Raw genomic sequence first — 27377 nt, forward strand, 5'->3', positions numbered from 1 at the left:
GCGTTTCCAACTAGGTTTTATTTTAGTGTCCAATATTATCAGCACTGATACAGGAGTAATTCAGGCAAATTTATCACCTTAAATACATCAGAGAAAAAACTCACTGTGTCAAGCACGTCTCGCACTCCAGCAAATGAACATAGACAGAGAACAGAACAAAGTTAGCAGCATTAAATTAAAGTGCTTTTTGCCACAATTCTTTCAGAGTCTCGCCCTCAGTGGTATAAACTCAATTTTATTTGTCGTATAAGAAGCTCAAAATCCCAGGGGATACATTAAAAAAAAATTCATGTTTAGTTATTTTAAATAACTCCCCCCCCACCCCAAAGCACAAAATTCACTGAAATTGTGCAATGCTGATTTCTCCGGACATACTGTGAGGTGACCACCACCCGGGTCTGGCAAAAAGCTTGGCCATCCTCTGCTGCACAACAACCTTGGCTAAGTCTATCACTTTGTTCCACACACCAGAGTAGACTGAGGGTTTGAAGGACCAGTGGGCACCTGGAGAGCACGCCAACTGCATGATACCCACCAGCGAGCAGAGGCCACTGAGCCATTTCCCTGAAGTCAGAGGCGGACTCAGAAGGGCAGGACAGGCCCCACTGCTCTGCCTGAGCTTGCCTCTTTCTGGGAGAGCAGTACTGCTGGCTTCTAGGAAGCTCTCTGACCTGCCCGGCAAAGGCTGTCACCTGAAGGCTGCCTGCCCCAGACGGTTAACATCATGGAGACAGGAACCTGCCCCCACTGTGACCAGTAACAATCCCCACACTCAATACAGGAAACATTTCTCAAGATCAGCGTGAGGCCCCGTGTGTCATCTGGAGGCTCCAGGGTCAGGAAGGGTGGGAGGCTGGGTGCTGGGCTCCCTGCGCTGCCTGCTGACCATGTGCAGCATGGCTGCCTCAAGAGACTTCACCCAGGGGTCTGGTGGCCAAGGGCAGTTTGAGCCAGGGAGGGGTGAGGAGTGGGAACATGTTTCTTGTGGAACCTCAAGCTGGTAGGGTGGGCTCTCAGACCCCATGAGCCCCTCCCAGAGTGAGGTCAAACAGAAGGCCCTGTTTTGTGCCAACTACTGATCCTTCAGCCATCCTGGGTGGGGTCCACTCCCTCAGCCTGCCACCAAGGTCCCCATCATCCACCATCTTTCCTTCTACCACATCCTTTAACGATCTGGACCAAACCACCTTTCAACAATAAGAAGCCAGACTACGAGGCTAAGGACCGAAAGGAGAACAAGGGACACAACGAGAAGGGAGGCAAGTCTCTCCCCAACATGGCACTGGCTGCCTAAGACAGCACAGACAGAAGGACACAGCTTCCACACACCACCTCCCTCCCAGCCACGCGCTCCAGCTGCCTCTGCGCTATCTTCCTGCCCCTCATGGCAGAAAGCCTGCCTCCGCCTAAAACCCAGGCCACACTCAGCCCACTGCCAATGCGGAAAGGCTGGTCTGGAAGGCTCTGCAAACAGACCGAAGCACGAAAGCCAAAGAACCACACTGACACAAAAGCCACAGCCTCCTGGGACTCTTGGAATCATTCCCAGTGCAAACTGGGAAGAAAATGCAGCCTCCCCACAAAGGCAGCCTTTCTCTGCAGGGGAGCTGGGGTGCGAGGAGGGCAGGTGTGCGGGAGCTGGGGTACATGGGAGGCAAGTGTGCGGGGGTCAGTGTCAAGCGTTGGCCAGAGGAGGGGGCGGTATCTGCCTGATACCCTTAAAGGCCCAACGAGGCCTTCTGCAACACTGGCCAATCCCAAGAGCTCATCAAGCAATCAATCAGCAGCTTCTCAATCACGAGAGCATGACAAAGCAAAGACAAGACCGAACTCCCCAGTACCGTGCTGTCCAGACTCATTTAAAAAAAAAAAGTCTCCTTTAGGGGCACAAGTTGGAAGGTCTTCCTGCAATAGCAGGCAAACGAGGGGAAAATAACTAGCGCTTCGGGGTTCAAGATGGTAGGAGACAGTGGGTGCTTTTGTTCTCATGGTGGCGGCAGTGGACAGGAGCTGCACGCAGGCCTGGTGGTGGGAGGCCCCCCGTGCTTGCAGCACTGTCCTCCCCACAGGGGCTCCGGCTCCGGGTGCCCACTATCTGCTGGGCTGCAGGTACTGGTGGGTGAACATGTTGAGTTCGCTGTCCAACCAGCCGGCTTTATTCCTGCAGAGAAAAGGTTACTTTGTAGCGGCAAGAGCTGATAACTAGCCATGGCGTCACCTGCCAAGCGCTGTGCTACCGGACACCTGACTTTTATTCCTCTAGTAACCTCCGCTTCACAGATGAGGAAAATGAGGCCCAGAGAGGTTAAATAATTTCCCACGGTCACACGACTCATTGGTGGTGGAAATAAACTCGGGCTTTTCCGACCCTTAAGCCCTGTGTTGGCTTCACTCTGGGCCCACCGGCAAGTTCCCAAACTGTTGGGAACACCGTGTTCTGCCTGTCAGCAAGGGGCAGTCCTTGTTGGGTTTACCCTGTCCCTGCAGGTGATGCACAGCGGAGACACCCATCCCCAAGACCCACGCCTCGTGAGATTTCCCCTGGGGATGAGCAGTGTATCTCCAGAAAATAGGTGTCCCTGGGCAGTGGGCGGGAGTGCACATCTGCCCTGCAGGGAGGGAAAGGCCCACGGACGCCCTTGGATGCAGCCCCACTCTGTGCTGACGTCAGGGCAGGGCAGGAAGCCCTGAGTCCCCATGTGCTGATGTTATCTGGGCCTGAGCGGCCAAGGACTCTACAGAGCACTTGTGCACGCAGCTCTGTGGCTGTGTCGTGAAATCTCACTCCATCTTACAGATAAAAGCAATGAGACTCGGGGAAGCTCAGAGATTAGCCTGAATGTGAGGGCTGGGACCAGAAGCCAGCACTCCTGACTCCGGGGACCCATCCTCTCTCCAGTAACCTGCTGCCCGAAGCTCTGACTTTGCAGACCTGGGTTCTGAGCCAGGCTCGGCCAGCCACGCGCTCCAGCTGCCTCTGCGCTATCTTCCTGCCCCTCATGGCAGAAAGCCTGCCTCCGCCTAAAACCCAGAGGGGAGCTGGCTGGCTCCCCTGCGGGCATGCGTTTCGATAGGCCACCATCCCTGGGCTCATAGAGAAATGGTGTAAGTGAGGGGTGGGTCTAGCCCAGTGTTCCTGCTGACAACAGAGGACAAGTAACGTGAGGAGGCTCAGAGGGTGCTGGTGCCCAGCAGGCTGGATCCTCCTACTCCCGGCTTAACCACCTACCGTGGGATCCCAGATAGGTTACTCAACACCTCTCCGGGCCTCAGTTTTCCTTTTTATAAAGTGAAGGTGATGACAGGCCCCTGCAGGGATGTTGAAGATCTGGACAGCACATATCAAGTGGCTGAGACACCGTAGTTAAGGACATGCCTGTGAGCAGTAACCTCACAGGTGGGCCTCCTCTGCTGCCACCTCACCTGAGCAGTTTGGCTTTGCTCTGAAGTGAATCAAGAACCTCGATTTTCTGGTTCATGGCGGCGATTTCCTGCTCCAGGTTCTCCCGGGTGACGTCAACTTGCTGACACAAATGAGCAAAAGTCCCAGACAGTTCCCTGAAGGGGGAGAGATTCAGGATCAACCAGGCTGTGTCGAGGGTAAACCAGACTCAGGGCAGGGCAGCCGCTAGCCTGCCAGTCACCTGCGCCGGCCACCACCTATCCTGCTTTGGCAGCATCTGCCCCACCTCCTGCTGAGACTGTGGACATCACAACCACCACAAATACCAGCATTACCATAGTGTGAGAACCAGGAGCACAGGGCAGGACACCCTGACCTGGACACAAGAGACCAGGATTCAGATCCCAGTTCTGCTGCTGATCAAGCGAGTGCAAGAGCCAGGTTTGTGTGTGTCCAGCTGCTCAGTCGTCTCAGACTCTGCAACCCCACAGACTGTAGCCTGCCAGGCTCCTCTGTCACCCAGGCAAGAACACTGGAGTGGGTTGCCATGCCCTCCTCCAGGGGATCTTCCCAACCCAGGAATCGAACCCACATCTCTTGCATCTCCTGCATTGGCAGATGGGTTCTTTATCACTAGTGCCATCTGGGAAGCCCATAGGAGACACACGACTCCTCTTAAATCTCAATTTCCTCATTTTGAAAAAGAAAGTGTCAATAAGAACAACGACTTCAAAGTGTTTGGGGGGAAAATGAAGTATTAGGTGCAAAATGCCTAACAGAGGGCCTGCCACGTAGCAATAAAAAGCAGGCAGCCAGCACCTTCGTCACCACCACCTAGAAGCAACCATTCGCACCTGCCCAAAGATATGCCATGAAGACTGGGCTGTGGCTTAGAACATCAAAGCTATGCCCACAACATAAGTCCTTCAAGGTAACCCGCTAAAGATGCCACAAGTAATGCCCTTCGTATTGCCGACTTCCTTCCTGGGGGACCAGAGGCCTACTTGGTCCCAGCCTTGGACATACGGTGTCCCCAGAGGCTCCTCTCCCACTCTCAACCTCCATGTTGTCACTGCACAGCTGATGGCCAGAGTCGGACAGCGCTCGGGGCCCAGTGGTCTCCAGGTCAGGGTAGGAGGGCACCGCGGGAGGCAGCACCGGCCCCTCGGGCTGACGGGGACACTCACTGCTGGACCTGGTGGCTGCAGTTGGAGCCGGTATAGCTGATGATGAGCTGCAGCTTCTCGCTGGCGTACTCCACAAACTGGCGCTTGAAGGCCCTCTCTTTGGCCTTGGTGGTCCAGGTCAGACGCTCGTAGACGTACAGGAGGCCATAGAGGCCAAGGGAGAGGGCAATGAGTCGCCAGCCCACGGCCTTCCACACCTGCCGAGGCACAGTGGTCAGCGGGTGCAGCCCTCTGCTGTCCCACCACCCAGATTCTTAGCCTGTTGCTGCCAGGACTTTCCCAGGAGCATCAAAAGGCCTATGTGCCTCTACTCAGAACACTCCTCTCAACATCTTCTTGGGCCCCACTAAGACCACAAGGGCAGGGATTGTCTCTATGGAAAATGAGGGAAACGGAGTGTGGCCCACACAACATGACTTGTGCAAAGGTGGCGGGGCCACCGCTATGGTTGTGAGCACAAGAGGCACAGACCCAGGCACACAGACATCTTAAGCTAGAGTCCTCCGAAGATACATTCCATTCTGGTGACACTGATGATGCTGATGCTGATGCTGAGTCGCTTCAGTCGTGTCCGACTCTGTGCGACCCCACAGACGGCAGCCTACTAGGCTCCTCTGTCCCTGGGATTCTCCAGGCAAGAATACCGGAGTGGGTTGCCATTTCCTTCTCCAGACACTGATGACAAGTGGAGTTCTGAGTACCGGTCCTTAGCAGATAGCTTCTTTTGAGCTGCTCTGTAACACTTTGGCGCAAGGCAGCACAGTTAGAGTCAAAGAGCAGGGACTTGGAGCCAGAAACAGAGGCTCCAGTGCTGTCTGCCATCCTGGCTATGTGACCCACGGCAAGTCTACTTACACTCGTTTCCTCTCAAAATAGGAATGATGGCTTCCACCCAGTTCCCAGGGTGGTTTGGATAAAATGAGACACCGATTGTAAGAGGGTTACATAACTGTCAAGTGTCAGCTTCTAAGCTAATGACCCTCTGCCAGGTTACCATCTACCAAAAAAAGAACCAGAGTAGGAAATGCCTATAGGCCAGCAGGGCGGGGCCTTAGCTCCAGCCTACCCTGGCCTTCCAAGCTGAGAAGCCAACTCCTGGCAGCTTTGTCAGCTACATTCTGCCACCACTCTACAACTCAAATGACCATCGCAGAGAGCACGTGCCCACATCATCAAGAAAATTCAAGGCACAAGTCACTCTGGCTGCAGCGTGTCTTGGGTCAAGACGTGGGGAGTACCCCAGTTATCAAGAAGGCAGCCTGTGACCTCAGGCCTCAGGGCAGAAGAGAAGGGCCATAAAACCACAGCTGGCAAGATGAGGGTTCACAGCCCAACCTGGCCTCTTTCTGGCTCAAGCCCTTGCAAGTTCTGCTGTTTCCTCACTTACAAATGAGAAACTCCTGGTCATGCCCACCTCTCTAGAACCCAGGTTTGTCAATTTCTCAGGTTACTTCCCTACCCACAGGACTAGCCCTACAGGGGAAAGAACATGGCCTTGGAGTCATATGGGGCCAGAGCTCAAATCCAAGCTGCGTATCCTTGGCAAGCCAACTGCAGATTTTTTTCTGTAAAATGGGAACCTCATTGTCACCTTATGTTGAATGAGACTTCCGTCCAGAAATGTACGTTTCAGGGCTAAGGTTGCATGGCTCCTGATATCACAGCAAAAAGTCATCATGATGTAAAGTGCCGGGCTGATGCAGGGACCACCACCAGATTGCCCCTCGGTCCCACCCACCTGCCCCCACCCTTCCCGTGCTGGGCTTGTCACTGACCACTCCTCCAACAACGAGAATGCCCATGGAGGTCCTGGACGTCAGAGAGGCCAGGCCAGTGACCATGGAAACCATGAGCTCCTCTTGCGTGAGGGAGCCCTGGGGCAGTGGGGGCATGCTGGGGTTGGCCGGGGTCAGGGGCATAGGCCGCTGCACCTGTGGAGAGAAACAGGGGGGTGCTAAGAAGAAGAAGGCAGCAAATCTCTCATTCCATGAAACCCTCAGGAACCCTCAGGGCCAAGAGTCCAGAACAGGGACACGGGCCATGACTTCAACTTCCAAAATAGAAAATGAGCTCCACACGTAGCAGACAAGGATTTCGGCTTCCTAACAGACCTGCCAGCCCAAAGGTAAGCACCATGGATATCAGAGATCATGAGCTGCAGCCACCCTGGAAGGCCTCAGCTTAGGTCGCCAAGCCTGGGACGTGGCCCAAGAGCAGCCCAGGTGATACCTCCAGAGGTACAGAGATGAGGGTGAACATCTAAACGTGAAAACGGTGGTATCTGGACAGATAGGTCATCTAGATTTAATAATTACATACTTATAAGCTTAATAAAAAAATACAGCTTGCTTTTTCACAAATATTAGTGCCTATGATAAAACTAGGTTGATTTGTGGCAGAACCCAACCGTAGTGGTGGCCCACATGCCACAGCCATGACCTCCAGGAGCCCCGTTCAGAACGGCTTGGGTGCCCAGGGCGCAGACTAGCCTCCCTCAATGCCCAAGGGGGAGGGACTCCGCTTGCCTGGTCGCTGTAGCCCATCAAGGCCCGGCGGCTGTTCTTGGGGCCCAGGAACCGGTTCACCAGCATAGTCCACCCAAGGGAAAAGTGAAATTCGATGTCCTCCTGAAAGTCGGCACACAGCTTGTCACAGTTGAGGTCGTAGCTGAGGGAGAAACACTGCCGAGGGACCAGCATGTCCATTTGATTCCGCACAGACGCAGGAAGGAGGGGTTTCAAGCCGTCTGTTGGGTACAGAGGTGGGGAGCAAGCAGAGCAGCTCAGCCCTGTGCCTCGCCAGTGCTGAGCCTCACCACACCTGCCACTGGCAAGGATGCTGGCAGCGCAACCCAGAAACCAGGCCCAGATGAGCCGGCATGTGGGTGGGGTACGCAGATTGAGGCTCCACACCCACTAATATGTGGATTTAAGGAGTAGGCCAAGCTCTCAGCCTCCGCTAGTCCCATGTCGTAACACAAGACGCCCCCTCCCCTGCTCACCCCTAGTCTACGCATGGAATGAACTCACAACACATGCCCAGAATCTCAAGATATGGAGCTGACTCATCACAAAAGAGGACAGATAAGGAAAGGTCATTAGCTCTGCAGGCTGGCCTGAAACTGATCTTGGGCAGCCCAGAGCCCCAGTCCTGAGCCCCTGCAGCACTGACCCATCATTTCCTGCTGCATGGTTTGCAGGGAGCTGGTGATGGCCGTGGAGCAGCGGTCTGACATGTTTCGGCCCAGTCCTTCCTCTATGTGGCGGTGCAGTTCCTGCAGCCAGAAGAGAGGGGAAAGAAAGCGGCATCTTCTGCCAGTGTTCCCTCCAGGGAGCCCAGAGCAAGGCAGAGGCTGGTCAGCCAAGGCCCAGCAGGTGACAGTGGTAGGTAGGTGGAGTGAAGCCTGGGGCTCAAGTGGCTGAGAGGCCCTGACTCAGACTGAATCCCTGTCTCTCGGTGACTCCATCCATAGCCAACAGGAAATATGGGGAGCCCCTGCCCAGAGCACCTGCCACTTAATGACTCACATTCTTGTAAACCTTGAGGACCACGGGGGAAGGGTGGAAGTCCATCTGATACTCGTCCACCAACACAGAGAGGCGCCGGATCTCCTCGGCCATTGCAGTCGACACCTGCAGCAAAAAAAGTGTGCTGTTGAGTGACCCGAGGGAATGTGGTTTAACTCCACAGCACCAGGAGAGTCTAACAGGCTCTAGGAGAGTCTAACAGGCTCTAGGAGACTGGATCTGCCTCCCTACACACCTGCAGTGTCCACAGATGGTCTACAGAGTTAAAGCTTTTGAATTCAGGGGTATTAGAGATTGGCTGACCAAAACTCATCTAAGCTGTGGAGGAGGACTTGCCCAGGGTCGCACGATGGAACAGTAAACCCCAGGAAGCACGACGTTGTTGAATCAGGGCTATGGCTTTCTCCTGGAAGGCTGAGAAGCCCCCAAGGAATAGGATGTCTGCGTTTTCACTTTTTGAGTGCTTGGCCTCTACTCGGGGTCCAAATCTCCGCAGTGTCCTTCCTCCTCCACTTCTCACCTGCCTCTCGACTTCCTCTGTAATCTGCTTAATTCTCAGTTTGTAGTCTTGCGCCAAGAGCTCCAGCTGCTTGTCAATAAACCTCAGCCGCTCCTGCCGCTCTTCACGCGTTTCCAGGCAGTAGACCCTGAGAAAAAGAGCCCTGGTTACCCAACTAAGCCAAGGAAAAGAGGGGGCGCCGGAAATCTGTGTGGGCCCCGGCTGTGATCCTGGCATTCCACGCACACCCCTGGGGGCCTGCTCTTCCCATTCCCAGGCAGGAGGGAGAGACAGTGCCAACAACTCGCTCTTAAGTTTTCCGAATTTGGAGGATGTGATGGTGACAGACAGGGGAGGGTGCTTTTTCAGGAACGTTAGCACAAGTTCTGCCATTCATACAGAAAAAAGTCCACTAGTAAACAAAGAAAAGAGAAAAAGAGGTACAACAATACCCAGAAGCCTGGCCCAAATCACCAAGTCTGAAGTACGGATCAGGGTCGGGGAATGGGAGTTCCAACATATACTGCTGGTGGGACCACAGACAGGGCCGGATGTTTCAGAAAGCCACGGGTAAAACTGGGTAAAGCTGAAATGCATACACCCCAAGACGGAACACTCCACCTCCACAAATTAATGCTAGTCTCTAGCAGATGCACACCAGGGGACACAAAAATTCGTGTCCACAGCAGCAGGGTCTCCAACAGTGAAATAATGAAATCTAAAGATCAATCTACAGGAAACTAATAACTGCTCTATCTCAACGAAAACTCCTAACCTCCAACTATAGGCATCAACAAGGACAGAGGATAAAAACAATGCTGAGTGAAAAGTGAAGCCAGGTGTTGCATGCTCCCGTACCTGTACATCTGAAACACATGCAGAGCAACACTGTGCATTCTTCAGGATTTACATAAAAAGTACTTTTTAATGAATGACAGGACTACACACCAAATTCATGACGGCAGTTACCTCTGAGGAGCAGGCAGAGGGACACTGGGGCAGGGACTGAAGAATCAAAGAGTATGCAATAGTTTTTTTCTGTGTTTTATTTGTTATATTCTGACAATAAAAAATATTATCAACTGTGTGCAATGGAAACAAGGTATATTATTCTCTGTACTTTCTCATATATTTTAATCTCTCAAAAAAGAGTACCTTTTAATTCTCTTTTTAATGTGTTTTTGACCATGCTGCACAGCATATGGGATCTGAATTCCCTGCCCAGGGATCGAACCTGCGTCTCCTGCAGTGGAAGCTCGGAGTCCTAACCAGTGGACCACCAGGGTAGTCCCCAAAAAAGATATTTTGAAGAACTGCTTTCTGTTTCTGGCCCTGAGAATGGCTGCAGTGCTCGGTGTAGCACTGGACCAAGGCTGGCAGCTCAGACTTTCAGGGAAGCTCACTGCACAGACCCAGTGGGACAGACAGACGCCCCACAACCTCCTCACTGGCTGCTCCTCGTGGCTTGAACGTGGTCTGGTGGAAACCGTGAGACCCTGCTCTGCTGGCTGAGCTCTGGCCCTGGGCCCGGCCTCAGATGAGGGTGAGGCAGTCATGGCTACGCTCCCTCTGCCTGTCTGCTCCCGGGCTCTTACCGCTGCTCCTGCGCTGCGATGTGCAGAGAGTCCATGATGAGGCGGACGGCCTCCGCGATCTGCTTGGCCCGGACCGTGTGCTGCTCAAACTTGGTCTTCACGGCCGACTGGGAGATGCACTCCTGGAACAGACAAGAGGTGCCAAGGGAGGCAGAAGCCACCAGCCAAGAGCCAGGCTCTGGCATTCAACTGCCAGGGACGTGGCCAGAGAGCGCCAAGGAGGCACAGAATCTCCAGACAACAGGATCAAAGGCTCATGCTCACCTCAAATCTCCTCTCAAAATTCTGAAACTCAAACATCCTCACTTGAAAGCCTTCTGCAAGAGCGCCCCCTAGGAGAAGTGCACCACATTAGTCCAGAGAGAACTCAGGCAGCCAAGAGCTTCTCACCCAGGGTTCCTCTCACCACCTCATTCTCACAACGATTTCTACCGGCTGACTTAGCACAAGACCCAGTGTCTCAAGCGTCAGGGAAAAGCAAGAAGCTGGTTCCATCATCACCTCCTTCGGGCATGCCCTGGGCCTTCTGGATCCTGGCGTTGAGCACCTCCTTGGCGGACACGAAGAAGATGCGGTCTCCAGCCTGGCCCCGATCCACCACACCCAGCTCGTCCACCAGGAAGCTGGTGCAGCGCTCCATGTGCTGTCGCCGCACCTGGAGCCCAAGCACACAGGTATTATATGACCAGGTGGGGCGCGAGGGGGCCCTCCTGAGGGAGCCCATGGCCCCCGGTGGCCTCTTTTCTAAGAGTACAGGTAATCTAGTCACACGGCTCAGGATTCAGAAGGTATCAACACACATGCAGTGATCATTTCCCACCATCTGTCCTCCAGCCACCGGGCCCCCCAAATCCCAAGTCACAGGGTTCCTTGGGGTGCAGCCTGTCCAAGACACCTCAGGCATCAACAAGCAGAAATGTTTACACATGTCCCAGACTGCCTTGTTAAGAGCCTACAAAAGTCTCCCTTTGGTGCCCCAGAAGGAAAGGAAGCTGGGGGTCAAGAAACCCACACCTGTGAGGGGGCAGGGAGAAGGCTCAAGAGGGAGTTGATATATGTATAATAATGGCTGACTTTGTTGTTGTACAGCAGAAACCAATACAACACTGTAAAACAATTTTCCCCCAATTTGAAATATATTAAAAAAACAAAACGAAACACAGAAACCCACACCTGGACTCTGTACTGACAAGCTGAGTCCTCCCTGGCCTTGTTTATTGAATGAGAGGGTGCCACCCAAAAATCCCTCCTCTGAAGCCCTAGGGCTCCACTGCTGGAACTTCAAAGTGATAACAGCCTCCGGTGGACACCTTCCACATGCCAGGCCTTTACTCAAGGTGAACAGATCTCATCTTCTGCACAACTCCATCTATTACACCCAGCCCACAGGTTAGGATTTACCTGGGTTAGTTAGGGTATGTTAGGGAGTTTATCAGACACTGCCCAGCATCTGCTGACTACACACTTGATCATAACCCCATAGCACCTGTGACTCCTTTTTCTTTCATGTTACCCATAAAAAGTAAAGCATTCTGAGCTGTAAGAACCAGTTATTCTTTGCTCTTCTTTTAAGCTTCTTTCCTGGATGCCTTTAAAAGCTACGCCTCTGACTCATTCTTCAAGAACTAAGGAGAGCCCTGGTCCCAAGGAAGGGCTAGGCCAATGTGGCGTGGAGGCCTCTCAGCACGGAGAAAAGCCTTCTGAAGATTAGAGGGGAAGGGGATACACATATTCTACAGCTGATCCACTCTGCTGTACAACAGAAACTAACAAAACATTGTAAAGCAGTTACACTCCGAAACAAAAAAAAAGAGGAGAGGGGTCCGGGGAAGTGAATGGGAGAAGTGAAGCGGTCCCACAATGACCCCAAACACCTCATGGGACAACTTTAGTGATGAAATTCATTCAGGGATGCGGCCAGGGAGAGCACGCAGAGAGTCTAGGTAGACGTACAGGATGGCATTCCCCAAGTTGCTGAGTAAAAGAGGTGCCCACCTCCTCCATGTACTCAGGCTCCGAGGCAGATGCGTCCCAGCGGTTGTTCAGGATGAATATGTTTGGGCGGGACAGGCGCTCGCTCACCTTGTGGAAGAATTGCTTTTCCTGGATAAGGGGAAAGACCTCAGTGAAGGAGGGGCTGTGCCAGCCAAGGCCCTGCAGGCCCACCCGTTTGGCTGGATCTTGGGAGTGTGGGGAAAGGCAGAGGATGGGTTACCGTCTGCATCAGGGTGGACTCTGAGTTGGCCACCAGCACGAACACGTCGGCGTCCAGGCAAAACTTGTCAATCCAGCTGTCCAGTTCTGTGGTGACGTCGATGCCAGGGCTGGAGGTGACAGGGGTAAACCATCATCAGACCCGGGGCCCTATTCTTCCTGCTCTGAACAGACCTGAGGCAGCAGGCAAAGGAAAAGAAAGCTACAGAGGAGAGGGAAATCGCCCTTATTGGAGGGATTCTGATTTTTCATCTCATATCCTTCCAGACTCTCTGAAAATGTGTTTTTTGTCATATGTATCTATCACTCATATGAAAACCTAAAGATCTAAATTTGACTTTGTGCATGCACGTGTGCATGCTAAGTCGCTTCAGTTGTGTCTGACTCTTTGTGACGCCATGGACTAACAGTAGCCTGCCAGGCTCCTCTGTCCACGGGATTCTCTAGGCAAGAATACTGGAGTAGGTTGCCAGGCCCTCCTCCAGGCGATCTTCCCAACCCAGGGGTCAAACCTGCATCTCCCACACCGGCAGGCAGGTTCTTTACCCATAGGAAGCCCCTGCATTTCACTTTGCTGGTATACAATTAAGGTGAAGTGCTACATTTATCTGAGTCCAGCAAGCACCCTCATACCAAATTTCTTGGTATAGTTATAGCCTGTCCACAAAGCAGGAGCAAAGTGTTGCCTTGAGAAAAATAAAACACAACAGGGACCTCATCAAGAACAAGCTCCACCCCCCTCGTCCAATAAACATACTAACATTGGGTTGAGGCCGAGAACCTTCCCCAGTTTCAAGCATCCTTCCTATCCCTCTTCACAGACCATCACTGGGAGATCTTCGGGGCCCTGATGCCTGCCAAGATGATACAATAACCAGACCCTGAAGGAAATCCACGAGGCTGGAAGATGTCGTTAAGCCGGTTTAAAAAGTAATATACTTCAGCAGAGCAACAACATGACCTCGGGGACACTGGCCTGGAGGACCCAGAAATGGAAACCTGGGGCCCTCCCCGTCTGCACCTCCTGGGGAGGCACCTGCCCTCTTACCTGTCCATCAGCACCAGGTCATCCTTGAGAAGCGGGCACTTGGAGTTGGGCCACATCACACTCACCAGGCTGCCGGCATGCAGCTGTTCATCCTGGTGAAGGGCATGTGCCAGCTGGTTCACCGTCTGATGGGGGTGGAGGCAGAAGATAATCAGGGTCAAGGAAGAGCCTCCAGGCTGGAGACCAGTGCAGCCTAGCCCCAGGACAGTGGCCTGGCTCGCAGGCCAATCTGCTACCCCTCTTTCATTTCATGCATACAAAGTCAAGAGTTGGGAGCTGCTAGCAAGAACCAACCATCCTTAACTCCTCCGTTAAGGTTCTTTCTTGGATGTTGCTCTGCATTAATTAATTCTTTATGAACCAAAATGAGCCTCTGGTCCCAACCCAAAGTGCAGCTGGCTCTCAGAAAAACGAAAGCATGCGAGCCCTGAGCTTAAACATCAGAATCACAGAGCAAATGTAGGGATCACTCTCTGGCAACACCCCCAGGAACAAGGCATACACACTCTGCATCGCAAAGAGAAAAGGCCTGCCCAGCAATTCACAAGGACTATGAATTCCAGGCTCCAGAACCTCCCTGAAGCTCTCACACTCCCCAAACAGCCACACTAGGACAGGGCTTCCCCAACTCCACTACAGGGACACTGGCCCCTCCTTAGAGGCACCTTGGGTCCTGGCCCAACAGACCCACTGGTTGCTCTCAGCCCAGACTCGACCCAACAGTGTGACTAGGGCCGAAAGCCAGGCCGGCAGGGCCCCCTCACCTTGACACTCCTCTTCTCCTCTGAGCCCTCCGTGAGGAGGAAGGCCTCGTGGCCATCTGTGCCCTCCACCCGCAGGAAGCAGTTGGTGGTGTGGCCGATCCCGGAGGGCAGCACTTTGTCCCAGAGCATGGCATTGATCACGGTGCTCTTCCCATTGCTCGTCCTACAAGGAAACCCAGTGAAGCTACCGCCATCTGCATCGCAGGTTGTCACTAAGAAGGGACAGCCTGGAAGTCCAAAGCCTTGTCCTCTATAGTGACATCAGCGCCCACACAGGCAGAGTGGGTGCTCTGTGCCTATGAAAATGGATGGACAACCCTGGTGGCCTGTGCATGTGACATGCCCCAGTTCATCATGGCAAAGCAACTACAAGGGGCTCCTGTGGTGTGATGTCAGCATGCAGACACTACCTGCCCTTGAGTGAGCCCCCTCAACATGAGGCTCTCAGCATCATGCAGGAGACCACCTGTCTGACTCGGAAGACTAACCCACTTCTCCTCTTCTACCAGAAGCCACTGACTCACCCCAGGATGTCTTCCTCCGTCTAAGTGACTTCAGCTGAATGACCCTGAAGTTTTTCTACAGAAGGCCAATTTTGCTGCTTTTCTCGCACCAGGTTTCTCTTGAACATGAAGCCCCACCCATCACTCCCAGCTGATAAGGGCCTGCTCCAGGGTAGACTATGGTAGCATTCTGCCTGCCACCCCTTTTTCTACCTTGTTTTTCTTTAAAACAGCTCCACTCCACAAACTCATCAGCTCTAGCTCACCAAAGCCAGGGCCACAGTTCTGAGGCGAAGATGAAAATCGACAGCCCAGAAGGCTGAAGGACACCCCAAGGTGACGACAGGCAGAGGGGCAGAGTGCCTATTCCTCAGGCTACCACTGTGTGCAGAGCATCCAACCTATCGGAGGCCTTTTTATCCCCCTGTGCTGTGCTTAGTTGCTCCATCGTGTCTGACTCTTTTTGCAACCTATATTGGGCTTTAATTTTTTAAAGGTGCTGTGGTTTAAGAAGAAATATATTTGGTCTTTGTCCCCAGTTCCTGGCAATTCCTTGGAATTTCATGAGTGATAGGAGCGTCCCTAGTTACTCATAAGGAGCTCCTACTGAGCATACCTGTTTATACTCATGAGGTGACTAAGGTGGGGCCCCCACACAGCCTCAGGATGGACCAAGTGATAAGAGGGTTGGGACTTTCAGCCCTACCCACTAAACCTCCAGGAAAAGGAAGGAGGGGGGCTGTAGATTAAGCCCCATCAATCTCTTGAACAGTGAGATCTGATGAGCTTCAGGGTGGAAGGCAGTGCGCCCTACTTCACAGGGACAGAGCTCCCCTGCTCAGGACCCTCCTAGACCTCCCCCTGTGCACCTCTTCATCTGTATCCCTCACAAAATCCTTTATAACAAACCAGTAAACCCAAGTGAATGCTGGTCAAGCAGATTAAACTCGAGGAGGAGGTTGTGGGAACCTCTGATTTATAGCCAGTCGATCAGAAGCACAGGTGTCCGAATGGCATCTGAAGTGGGCTATCTGTGCACCAAGTTCTTAACCTGTAGGGTCTGTCACGTCCTGGTAGAATGTCAGAACCAAGTTCACTATGCAGGACACCAGTCAGTGCCCACTGAGAACTGGAGAACAATTCCCTGGCACTGCAGGAAACATTCCAGAGGTGCTTACTTGACCTCAAAGCATAACAAAGATATCTGAGGGCTAAAAGTATAATACGTTTAAAAGAAAACATAGAGGGAAAAGCCTCATGACGCTGGAATTGGCAGTTTCTTAGATATGATGTCAAAAGTATAAACAAAGAAAAGTATAAATAAATTGGACTACTTCAAAATAAAAAACTGTGCATCACAGGACACAGTCAACAGAGTGGAAAAGTAACTGACAAAATGGGAGAAAACATTTACAAATCATATCTCTGATAAGGAAATTCAGGATTCCTACAACTCGAAAAACAAACAAACAAAAATCACAAAACAACTACAAAAACTCCCAAACAACCCAATTTAAAAGTAGGCAAAGGACCTGAACAGACATTTCTCCAAGGAAGATACACAAGTTGCCAACAAACACATGAGAAGATGCTCAGTATCACTAAGCATTAGGGGAGCAAATCAAAACTGTAACAGCTGCTAACTCACACCCATTAGGATGGCTACTGTCAAAAAAACACAGTGAATAAGTATTGGAAGGATGCAGAAAAACTGGAACCCTTGTGCACTGCTGGTGGGAATTAAAATGGTACAGTCGCTATGGAAAACCATATGGTGGGCAGCTTCTCAAAAACTCAAAAACGGAATCATCATATGGTCCAGCAATTCCACTTCTGGGTATGTATCCAAAAGAAGTGAAAGCAGGGTCTCAAATAGATATTTGTTCATAGCAGCACTGTTCACAGTCATCAGAAAGGGAAAGCAACAAGTGTCCATTGGGGATGAATGGATAAACAAGATATGAAATATACATGCAATGCAATATTGTTCAGCCTTAAAAAGGGAGGAAATTCTGACAAATGTAATGACGTGGATGATTCTGGAGGCTATTACACTGACTGAAATACGCCAGTCACAAAAAGACGTGATTTCACTTATATGAGGTTCCCAGAGTCAGCAAATTCATAGACAGAAAGCAGAGGGGTGGTTAACAGCAGGTGGGGGAGAAGGGACCAGGAGATGTTACTTAACGGGTATGTTTCCGTTTTCCAGGGGAAGTTGTGGAGACTGGTGGTGGTGACAGCTGCGTAACAATATGAATGTGTTTAACAAAACGGAACTGTACACTTAAGAAAGGTTACAATAGGAAACTTTGTTATGTCTATTTTACCACTGCTAAATATAAAAAAATTAAAAGGAGAGCGCCAAATTCTGTGGTGTGCTGCCTGCTTCCCTGCCTTGGGGTGGTCAGATCCAGTACAGAGAGCATGCCTCCCTCTCTCCCAGCTGGGAAGAAAGAAGGCATGAGGACTTCGAGACTCACCGGCCGAAAAAAGCCACCTTCATGTGCCGCCGGGCCAGCACCTCACTGATGCCCCTCACTTTGGACAGGTAACCTTTGACGTCCAGAACCTGTTCTTCTGTTGTAACTGGGTCCAGTTCTGCATTCCTGTAGGTTTCTGCAGGTGCAGATTGAAAACAGTTCAGCCCACCGTCAGAGTTGCAGAGTCCCAGTCTGGATGGCGGAACCCACCCCCACAGGACCCTGTTCCCCAGCTGGAGGTCCAGACTCCTGTGGGCCCCAGTGCAATACAGACTGCTGGGTTCCAGTGCAAGTGTTGGTTCTCACCTCTTCCTGGGTTTATGACCTCAGGCAAATGAACATTCCTGGGTCTTAATTTCCTTAGCTTTAAAACAGAGATAACACCAGCACCTACTTCATGTGGCTGGAGAACTGAATTAAAATATCGAAGTACCAAGAATGGGGCAGGTATCTGATGAAGACGCAAATGCTGACTGCCATCATTTACTTATATATTTGTATTTAACGTACACTCACCAAGTTCTCAGTATATGCCACGCACTGCTCTGGTCAAACACAGCCTCGTTTAATCTGAGTCATGTGCCCATCAGAGCTAGTAGACAGCGGGGCCAGGGCTGAGTCTGGGTCACTGTGCACCTTCCCGAGGCCCTGCCTGATCTGGCCCCACCCACTGCTCCAGCTGGGTCTCGGGCACCTCTACCTTGCATGCTGCCTCACCATATGCCCACATTCACCACCGCTCCAGGCTTCGCTTGGTGCTTCCTCACCCCACCCCTCCAAAGAACTAACACACCACCTCAGGGTGCTCTGGCTCATTCTCACTTAGCCTGACCTGATCCCACCAACCTGAGTCAGGTCCTCCTGGCTTGCGTCCCCGCAACACCCTGGACTTCTTGCATCTTAGCCCTTGTCTCAGCATCAGGTAACTGCCCTGCTCACCTATGTACATCACCTACCACGTGAGGGCCTAGCTGTCTGACCCCCACATCCCACATTCAGCAGGTGCACAGTGTTTGCTAAGTGAACGGATCCTGAGATCACTGCATTGCTTTTCCCCAAGGCCCTTGCCACATGGCTGGATAACACGTTATAACAGATGGGAGCAACTGAGAAAGACCCTGTCCCCTTCCCATCCAGCACTTGCGCCAGGAAGGTCCTGAGCTGGCTGGACTGCAGACGGGTGTCCGCCCCTCAGCACACCCTGGCTGCAGCGGACTGAATGTTTATGTGCCCCGTGTGATGACAGTGTGATGATACAGCTAACCCTTAAACAACACGGGGTTGGGGGTGCCAATCCTCCGAACAAAAATCAGCATTTAATTTAGTCAGCTTCTGTACGCACGCCGTTCTGTATCCACAGTCTGCATCCACGAATTCAACCATGGATTGTGTACTACTGCAGTACTTACTATGGGAAGGAAACCATGCATAAGTGGATCTGTGCAATTGAAACTCATGTTATTTGAGGGTCAACTGTACATAGGGACAGAGCCTCATGCCTGGGGTTAGTGTCCTTAGAAAGGAAAATCTGAGAAGTAGCCAGCCCCTTCTGCTATGTGATTACATGAGCTGCTATGTGAGAGCTGGAAGCCAGCCCTCACCAGACACCAAATCTTGGTCTTGGGCTTTCCAGCCTCCCCAAATTGTGAGAAATAAATTTGTGTTGTTTACAAGCCACCCAGTCTATGGTATTTCTGTTACAGCCGCCCAAACAGACTAAGGCACTTGTGAACCACGGGGCTGACAGGTCCCAGCCCTGAGAACATGCCCATGGCACCCAGAGCACGACAAGTGCATTTCAGAGCCGCCCAGTGAGTGTCCCCTGTAGCTGGTGCCAACACGGCCTCCCCACGCCCACTGGTAACCCCTCTCAGACCATCGACATTCTTCCCTTAAGTGGGCACATGGGTGTGGCTTTTGGAATGTGCCCCAGAGGAAGCTGGCTCTCCAGCCTGTGATTGGAGAAAGAAAATTTTAAAGAAAAAGCCATCAGCTGACAAGCTCTTGCTACTGCCCTTTAGAGAACAGTCCCAGGCAGTAGCCTTCCCCTCCCTTGGCCGGGACAATCCCAAATACATCTCAGGATCACCCCAGTGCTTTTCTCTCCCTGGAGGCCCATCAGTAGGAGAAGCCTCCTGTTTTCACAAAAAGAGAAATCAAAACACCCACTCCTGATGCCATTGCACAAACACCTTCATTATGAACCACGTGTTCCTCCATAGAACCATGGGAGTGAGTCAGAGCATCACAGAGGGTTCGTCTTGGCTCCGGAGGGGACAGCGGCCTGGTCTGTCCCATCTCTGCACACCAGAACTACTGCTAAACAGATGCTAGACGGGAATCATTTCAACTACCAATCCTTCACCCTTGAAATTCAGATCTTTAAACTGAACAAATTCTCTGGGAACACCTTTCCTGCATTAAGCACCACGCTGAGGGCAGGGCATGAAGAGTCCCTGCTTAGTCTGTTCAGGTTGCTCTTACAAAACACGACGACTGGGAAGCTTAGACACAACAGAAGTGTGTTGCTCGCAGTGCTGGTGGCTGGAAGTCTTGGATCAGGGTGCCAGCCTGGTGAAGTGAGGGCCCTCTTCCAGGTGGGAGGCTTCTAGTCATATCCTCATGTGGCAGAAGAGGCGAGGGAGCTTTATGGGGTCTCTTCGATAAGAGCACTAATCTCACTCACAAGGGCTCCACCCTCATGACATAACCCCTCCCCAAGGCCCCGCCTCCTGACACCATCACACTGGGCCTGAGGATCCCAGCACATGAACACAGAGGGACGAACGTTCAGACCCCAGTACTGGGACTACTTCCTTTCTTTAGAGGGAGCCTAAAGGAGCAGCCTGACATGTCAGCCAACCAAAAGCCAAGCTGCTCCGGGGCAAGGCATCAAGCAGAGAGTGGCATGTCCCTGAGGCATTGCCACTAAACTTCTAGAGCTCTGCAGACTAGAATCAGGAAAGCCCCAGTCTCCCCTAAGCTCCTCTGTCACAGATGAGGAAACCAAGGCCAAGGAAGATTCAGCTCCTGGCTGTTCACTGATAACCCCAGGGCCTGGAGCCAAGGTGTGCCTTCTAGGCAGGGAGTCTGAGAAGACAGTAGCTGGAGTTGGTGCTCAGACTGAGTGGGGCCTTGGGAACCAGTCCTTCTCTGCTGACAGAGTGAGGATTAAGGTTGGGCTCAAATTAGTAACTAGAGTAAAAGGTGCTGGTGATGCAAGTTTCTTATTCAAAGTCCTGGTATCTAAAAATATCAGAGAGAGAACACCCTGATCAGGAACAACCAACACCCAGACACAGGGTGGGGGACTGATGGCAGCCAGGCTGGGCCAAGGAAAACACCTGGACTTTGGAGTTAAGAGACGCCTAGGTACAGCCCACTGTGTCACTTCCACGGTATCAATGACTCTCAGAACCTCAGTCTGCTTGTCCCTCAGGTGAGGATACTGTATGATTAAGTGGAGCAGAATCTGTACAATTCTCAAGGATGGGTCCTGTGTTTCCCTGGCCCAGTCTCCCTGGAGTCCAGTTTCACGTGATTCCAGGAGCAGAGTACCACTGAGGTGACAACCCACCTGGGTGTGAGCTTGTCAAGGGCAGGGCTGTACCTCCCTGACCCCTATATACTAAGGCTGACAGGAGTGGGCTTGGCTGAGCAGGGTGCCCGTCTCACCTTCCAGGAAGGTGGTGCTCTCCTGGATGTAGGCCCCCAGCTGCTCGAAAATGCCATTGATCTTCTTCTTGGCGGTGACAAAGTGCTTGAGTGGGGAAGCATTCACTTCAGCCATGTGTCTCTTATCCTTCTTGACTGTGACAATGGGGTTGCATCGAGAGAAGAGCAGGGACATCGCGCTGTGAAAGAGAAGACATGTGAGCGAACCCAGGGACCTTTTGCTGGGGTGCAGAAGAGTGCGAGCGTCCAGAACACGGGCCCTCGAGGACCAGACTGCGGACAGCGAGATCAGAGCCTGCATCTCAAAACCAGGAAGGGACCGCCTGGGCCCATCTTCCTATCAGTGTGGGCACCCAGGGCCCGGACCTCGGGTCCAGTTCCGGTTGTTCCCTGCTGGGTGAACAAGGACAGGCCTGCCTCACCCACCTCAGAGAAAGATGGGGGAACCACAAGGTAACATACAGAGATGTCCTCCTCTGAGTCTTAGCCAGAAAAGAATGACAGAAATTGCACTTATTTTCTATACATCACCCACTGAGAAAAGGCACTGAACACTCAGAGCAGTGAAAGCAAAGTGATGCTCAAGGTCAGGCACTTCCACCCCCCTCCTTGGCCACTCTGCTGCCCAGCGCTGATGGCCCTAAATCCTATCAGGTTTTGTTTCTTTGTTTTCATTCTTATCTTTGGTTGCCAGTGGGGAGGATGGCAAGGAGGGCTGATCCTCAAATGAACGTGGTCTACTTCTACAATTTATACTTATAAATGTTTACTGTTATCTTTTCCTTATAAATGTGTCTACTGTAGAAAACGTGGGAACTAAAGGGGAAAAAGTCCACAACCTCACAGTTCTACAACAGGCACTGTTAACAGCTGCTTATCACCCCAGTCTGTTTTTGTGTGGTAGCTCTTTTGCCCTTACTCAGTCCTCAGTCACATGCACATCTTTGTGGCCTAGTTTTGGTTTTTTCACATGGCAATAACAAGTTAGGGGCCATGAGGCTTAACTCCAGAGTCCTAGAGATCTTTACTCAAAGTCAAAAGAGGCAGACAGACTAGGGAAGCTGGTCCCCAGTTGCAGCTGGCAGTCCCTGAACCAAAGTTCCTCAGAGTCCCCACCACGCACAGCGCCATTTCTTCAGCAGAGCCCTCAAAACCCTGGCAAGTCCCAGGAAAAAGGCCTTTTCAAGGATAAAGGGCGGTGTGCACAGCTGTGTATGCCTGGATATGCCCTCCTCAACACTCAGCACTTCCCTGTCGGTCCCTCCCTCCCCTGCCACCCTAATCACAGCGCCACCTGCTCTCCACCTGACCTGGCATGCACTCTATCTGGGAGATGACAGGGTACTGTCCAGGAGTGAACCTACAGAGAAACCGCCAAAGAGTGCTGAACCAGCTCCTGAGAAGCAGGAAAAAAAAAACAAAACATTCCTAATAACTGAAAACCGGCCCTTAGGAACTAACCATCCCAAAGAGTGAGGAGAAAGAGACCCACAGGGAAATGGGAACCCACATGTTTTATCTAAACCTACAAGTTACTTTTCAATGTTCAAGATTTCTGGAGAAATGAGAGAAGTGACTGTGTGTTCATTTCTGCCTTCCTCTTTAGGAATATACCACAGCTGTGAGATTTTCTTAGCATGGCGCCTACTATCAAGGGCATGAGTAAGAAAGACAGGGACTTCCCTGGTGGTCCAGTGGTTAAGAATCTGTCTTGCAATGCAGGGGACGCACATTCAATTCTGGTTGGGGAACTTTGACCCCATGTGCCACAGAGCAACTCAGCCCACAGGTCGCAACTAGAGAGTCCCAGCGCTGCAACGAAGGATACTGCATGACACACCCAAGATCCCACTGCTGCAACTAAGACCTGACGCAGCCAAATAAACAAATAATTGTTGAACAAAAAAAAAAGGAAGAAAGACAGCAGATGGAGCTTCCCTGGTGGCTCAGCAGTAAAGAATCCACTGGCCAATGCAGGAGACAGGGTTCTATCCCTGGTTCTGGAAGACCCAACATGCTGAGAAGCAACTAAGCCCGTGCTCCACAACTACTGAGCCAGAGCCCAGGAGCTGCAACAACTGAAGCCCTTGAGCCCTAGAGCCTGTGCTCTGCAACAAGAGAAGCCACAGTAATGAGAAGCCCAAGCGCCACAACTAGAGAGTAGCTCCCTGCAACCAGAGGAAAGCCATTACACAGCAGACACAGCACAGCCAAAAATAAATAAATAAACAGAATTAAGAAATACAAGAAAGACAGCATCGCTCCGAGAAGGGGAAGAAAATACCTCTGGCTCCTCCAAAGCAGAAAAGGAGAGTACACTGCTATCACGCTTCCTGTGGCCCAGCAGGAAAGACTCTTAGAGACACAGGGGATACACGTAAGCAGAAGAGGAAAGTCACCAGAAGGAGAACAGGGTCTCACAAGGTAGCTGGCGCTGCAGATGAGATTCTGGAATCAGAGAGAGCTGGGTTCAAGTCGTGATTGTGCTGTTTCTGGGCTGTTTAAACCTCAGAGCCTTGGAGTTGTCATGTGTACAAACGAGATATCACGCAGAGTCCATGAGAAGATGAAAGATGACACGGCACAAGCTCAAAGGTAGATTTACATACTATCAAACAGCAACAGTAATAAACTCTACCAGCAAGATCACAGGACTCCCACTGGAACAGGCAGCCTTCGGGGGTGAGCAGACACAATTCCACCACCAGCACGCCCACAGCCAACCCATGGCTACCATAGGGATCGAGGCACAGGTCTGCTCAGGGGTGAGGCTCAGTAGTGCCCCGCCCCAGAAGTGACTTGCTTGCAGGCAGCAAGTTCCCAGATATCAGTGGGGCTTTTAGGAACAGGCGCTTTCAAGTTCTGTTCATTCTTTGCAAACCCAAAGGATATGACGCCAGAGGCGTTAGTGTTCAGTAAGTGCAAGATTCAACAGCATGCATGTGAGTTAAAGCCGAGTGCTCCAAGGTCACCTGGTCTGCTCAGATGGCAGCCTGTCCAGGGGCTGCCCTGCTTTCACGTTCCCCAGCCTGTAGCTGCATGCCTGAACCTCCCAGGTGCACCCTACCACCAACCCCTCCAAACTAATTTCTCTGCCCTTATTCATGCCTGAGTTGAGAGTCTATGTTTGTGTTACACATGCTGCTTTCAGCCTGGAATTCTCTGCCCTTATTCACCCATTTGGCCTACGCCTCCTGTCCTTCTAGACCCAACTCTAGTGTCACCTCCTCCATGAAGCCTTCCTTGACATCTGCATGGAGCCCATGCAACCTTACCAGACTTTCAGGATTTTTTTAATCACACTTTCTCACCATCTAATTTGTGAGCTTCTAGAAAGCCAGCCTCTGATACAGAGCAGTGACCTATTTCCATTTCTACTTTCCTCCTCCACAGCTGTGAGAGACATGGTTTGAGTTAGTGAGTGCCCCTAAAGGAAATTACCTTCCTAACCTTCAAAACCTGGGATACATGTATTTACTTTTCTCTTAAAATGCAGCCTTTGGCCAAGCATCTATTTCTTAGTATTTAGAGTTCAATGAGTCAAGAGAGTTGATCAAATCTGTCAGATTCCAGGATGTAATCCTTCCAAAGAGTGAGCTGGGCATACATATGTGCACAAATGGACTATGGTTGCAAATACACACACACTCCAAGACTGGGTCCCACTATCTTGGGATTCCACCAGCTGGCTTCCTAGGCTTTCAGAGTCGGGGGAAGCAGCTGGTTCCTGATCCTCCTCTGGAAAGCCCTGATAGCCCCTACTTTACCACAGGGCTCACAGCAGACATGCGGAGCCAGTCCCCTAGGCGTAGCTGGGCCAGAGTCAAGCTCCAGTATCAGCTATCCACCAAGTGGCACCCATCAAGCTATTCCGACTGCCTCAAAGCGCTTCCTGAGGTCATGGTTTCAGAGAATTAACACTAGCATTTTCCAAAGTGCGGTCCACAGAACTCTAATCCAGCCAATGTTCCATACACACAGGACTCCACAGCAGAATCAATTTGTAAAACACCACATTCTACAGTCTCCCCCTGCACTGTAGCACACGAGCACAACTAAGACTGTGGGAAGGAAGGCTTGCTGTAACGACTCTCACTTAACTGTATTTAATGATGCATTTCACAAACTTATCTGAAGAAAACCTTCTACATAACAGGAGAAGGATCATACTTTGGGAAAAGCCTCATTCATCCTAGTAGTCGCCTTCTCCCATGACAAAAAACTGCTGGGGGCACAGGAGTAACAGATACTAAACTAAAACCAATTCTAAAATGCTACTAGCACTTGCAGGTACTGAAAAGCTCAGCCTCAACCTGGGCTATTAGTGGAGGCGGATTAGGTGCCGTGGGTGCAGGGACAGCAGCCACAAAATTCACTCCAAGGTGTGTTTGGATCCCAAGCACAGTCCCTGAGTCCACACCACCTCCTTACCCAGTTTCATGCACAGCGACTCCTAGCAGGGAAAATAAAATGGATCCACAGATCGTCTGCTGGTACAACTGGAACAGAGGAAAAGCTGAGAAATTGAAACAAAAGAGTATACACAGTAAAGAGGCAGAGGAGACCCTTAGAAGAACTGTGATAAGGAGCCAGTGACCCAACTTCCGGCAGGCAGAGACGGGGACAGAGGAGCCAGCACAGCAGAGAACAAATGAGGGAGATAGAGACTCGTTCTTCAGGCAGCCCAGAGATCCCGGCCATTTTCTTAACTGTCAATCTTTAAACGGGCTTTCTCGGCAACCAGTAAAATCATGTGAAAGGAGACAGTTTTTCCAACACAGGTTGGAAAAATCCAGCTCTGTTCAAGAGACCCCTGTCCAAGAGATTCGGCACTAGACGGCCAGCAGAGTACACCCCTTTCCACTCCACACAATTCCAGGGTGCCAGATGTCTCGGCTACCACTTACTTTTCCGATGGTGAGAGACTTTCACAGGGTAGGCATCATGAACACGGGCTGGGTCAAAAAGAGGAAAAGAATTTGAGTTCTCCTCCCTCCTGTCTCAGGTTGAAGATGGCTACTGAACGACTCCGCCAATTCCGAGTTACTAGAAAAGCAAAGGGACGAGTCAGCAGGCAGGGGAAAAAAAAGGGTGCCAAACAAGTCTAGTTAGGTTTAAAAAGCCAAACAAACTCATCCCTGAGGGAAGTTTACTCACTGAGGTACTGGGGTGGTAGGTGAGGAAGTGCCCAGGGGAAAAACAACCCACGGGTTCGGGGCCAAGCCTGGGTGTGCACAGACATGTGTTCAGCCATGTGCTGGGACTCTGGTAAAAGCACATCCAGAGGGACCACAGGAGAGGGCAGAACCAGTTCAAGGACTAGGCTTGAGGGCTGTGGCACTGAGGACCAGAGACGGGAAGGTGGAGTTGAGACAGAGAAGTGGAACTTACTGAAGGCCTCGATCTGTCAGATGCTGTAAAATGTCTTACTTGACTCTCAATTCCACAGTGCAAAGACAGGCTTGGAATATTTAAAGATTTATGAACTGCGAGTTAAGAAGCCAAGCTTGGAACTGAGATATGGCCTCCCTCCCATTGACTGCAAGCCTCACTTGTTTTCAGTTATGTGGAGGGGGCTCACCTCACTCTTGGGGATGGCAAGGGTGACAGTCAGAGCCCTTTCTGGGAGGAGAGAAAGAGAACAGATAGAGAAATTAAAGAAATAGGGCAATAAAGGCTCACAACAGATGGAAATGGGAATGGGCAGTTTTGGCTTCAAGCATCCAAGCAGCTAATTATGTATATTTTCTGTCTGCCTTGTGTGTGTGTGTGCACGTGTGTGCACACATGTGTGTGCATATATGTGGGTGTGCGTTCTAGGCGCTACAGTTAGCGATGGATAAAAAACAGCCTCTGCCCTCAACGGAGCTTACCGTCCATCCACAAGCCAAACAAGTAAAGCGACAACTGCGAGGGCAGTAAGTGCCCAAACTGAGGCGCCTACGATGATGAATATGGGCACCTATCATGTGCTGAATAAATGCTGGCAAATATAGAGAACTGGACAAGAAATGGGGAAAGGGCAAGAATAGAATCTAGGGGGGAAGGGTGAGAAAGAGGGAAGGCGGGGGAGTGACAAGAAGCCTCACGAGACCCCACCCCCAAATCCCGAACCCCGAGTCCCGCCCCCTCCTCCAAGGGCCGCGGAGGGCCCGGCGGCGAAGCGGGAGCGTGGGGACGCCCGCTGGCCCGGATCCTGAGCCTTCGGGAACCCGGCGTCCCACCGGCCCACGCTGGGGTATCCAGGACTCGCCCTGTAGGGCCGGGTAGGGCCCCACCACCCGACACACTCGCCCTCTCACCTTCACCTTCCTAGACTCCCAGCGGCCATCATACCCCAGACGTCACCAACGAGCGCCACTCCCAGCAGAGGCGAAAGGAGGAGGGAGGACGAGCGCGTCACTAGCCGTCGCAGGTTCGCCGTTCTGGTCCCCGTGAGTCGGTGGACTCCGAGCTCAGTGAGTTCCACCCTACTAACC

General features: G+C 51.7%; 1 protein-coding gene across 10 annotated transcripts; it reads right to left on the reverse strand.

The window, feature by feature from the left end:
- Nucleotides 1-27377, reverse strand: MFN2 (mitofusin 2). 10 transcript variants are annotated; one of them, XM_052654189.1, is made up of 21 exons: nt 27201-27377; nt 25806-25853; nt 25330-25397; nt 23183-23346; nt 20899-21077; nt 17224-17359; nt 14238-14400; nt 13474-13598; nt 12427-12535; nt 12207-12314; nt 10713-10866; nt 10476-10543; nt 10212-10333; nt 8638-8764; nt 8118-8222; nt 7762-7864; nt 7116-7336; nt 6366-6521; nt 4591-4787; nt 3424-3558; nt 1-2161 (listed from the first exon to the last, which is right to left on the reverse strand). In XM_052654189.1, the coding sequence occupies exons 5-21, from the start codon at nt 21071-21073 to the stop codon at nt 2092-2094; spliced, it is 2274 nt and encodes a 757-aa protein (XP_052510149.1). In that variant the 5' UTR covers nt 21074-21077; nt 23183-23346; nt 25330-25397; nt 25806-25853; nt 27201-27377; the 3' UTR covers nt 1-2091. The 10 variants fall into 10 exon arrangements, with proteins under 10 accessions (XP_052510149.1, XP_052510143.1, XP_052510140.1 ...); XM_052654183.1 differs by having other exon boundaries at nt 25806-25944; XM_052654180.1 differs by having other exon boundaries at nt 25330-25414; nt 25806-25944.

This window comes from Budorcas taxicolor, chromosome 16, assembly GCF_023091745.1.
Source record: "Budorcas taxicolor isolate Tak-1 chromosome 16, Takin1.1, whole genome shotgun sequence".
Classification (NCBI taxonomy): Eukaryota; Metazoa; Chordata; class Mammalia; order Artiodactyla; family Bovidae; genus Budorcas; species Budorcas taxicolor.

What these genes read in the sequence shown, in the direction of transcription:
- MFN2 (XM_052654189.1), bottom strand. Translation starts at nt 21,073, where the DNA reads ATGTCCCTGCTCTTCTCTCGATGCAACCCCATTGTCACAGTCAAGAAG. An exon ending in GACCTGGTGCTGATGGACAG is followed by an intron (nt 12,536 to 13,473) that starts GTAAGAGGGCAG and finishes TGTCACCTCCAG; the next exon opens with CCCTGGCATCGACGTCACCA. An exon ending in ATTTTGAGAGGAGATTTGAG is followed by an intron (nt 10,334 to 10,475) that starts GTGAGCATGAGC and finishes TGTCTGTTCCAG; the next exon opens with GAGTGCATCTCCCAGTCGGC.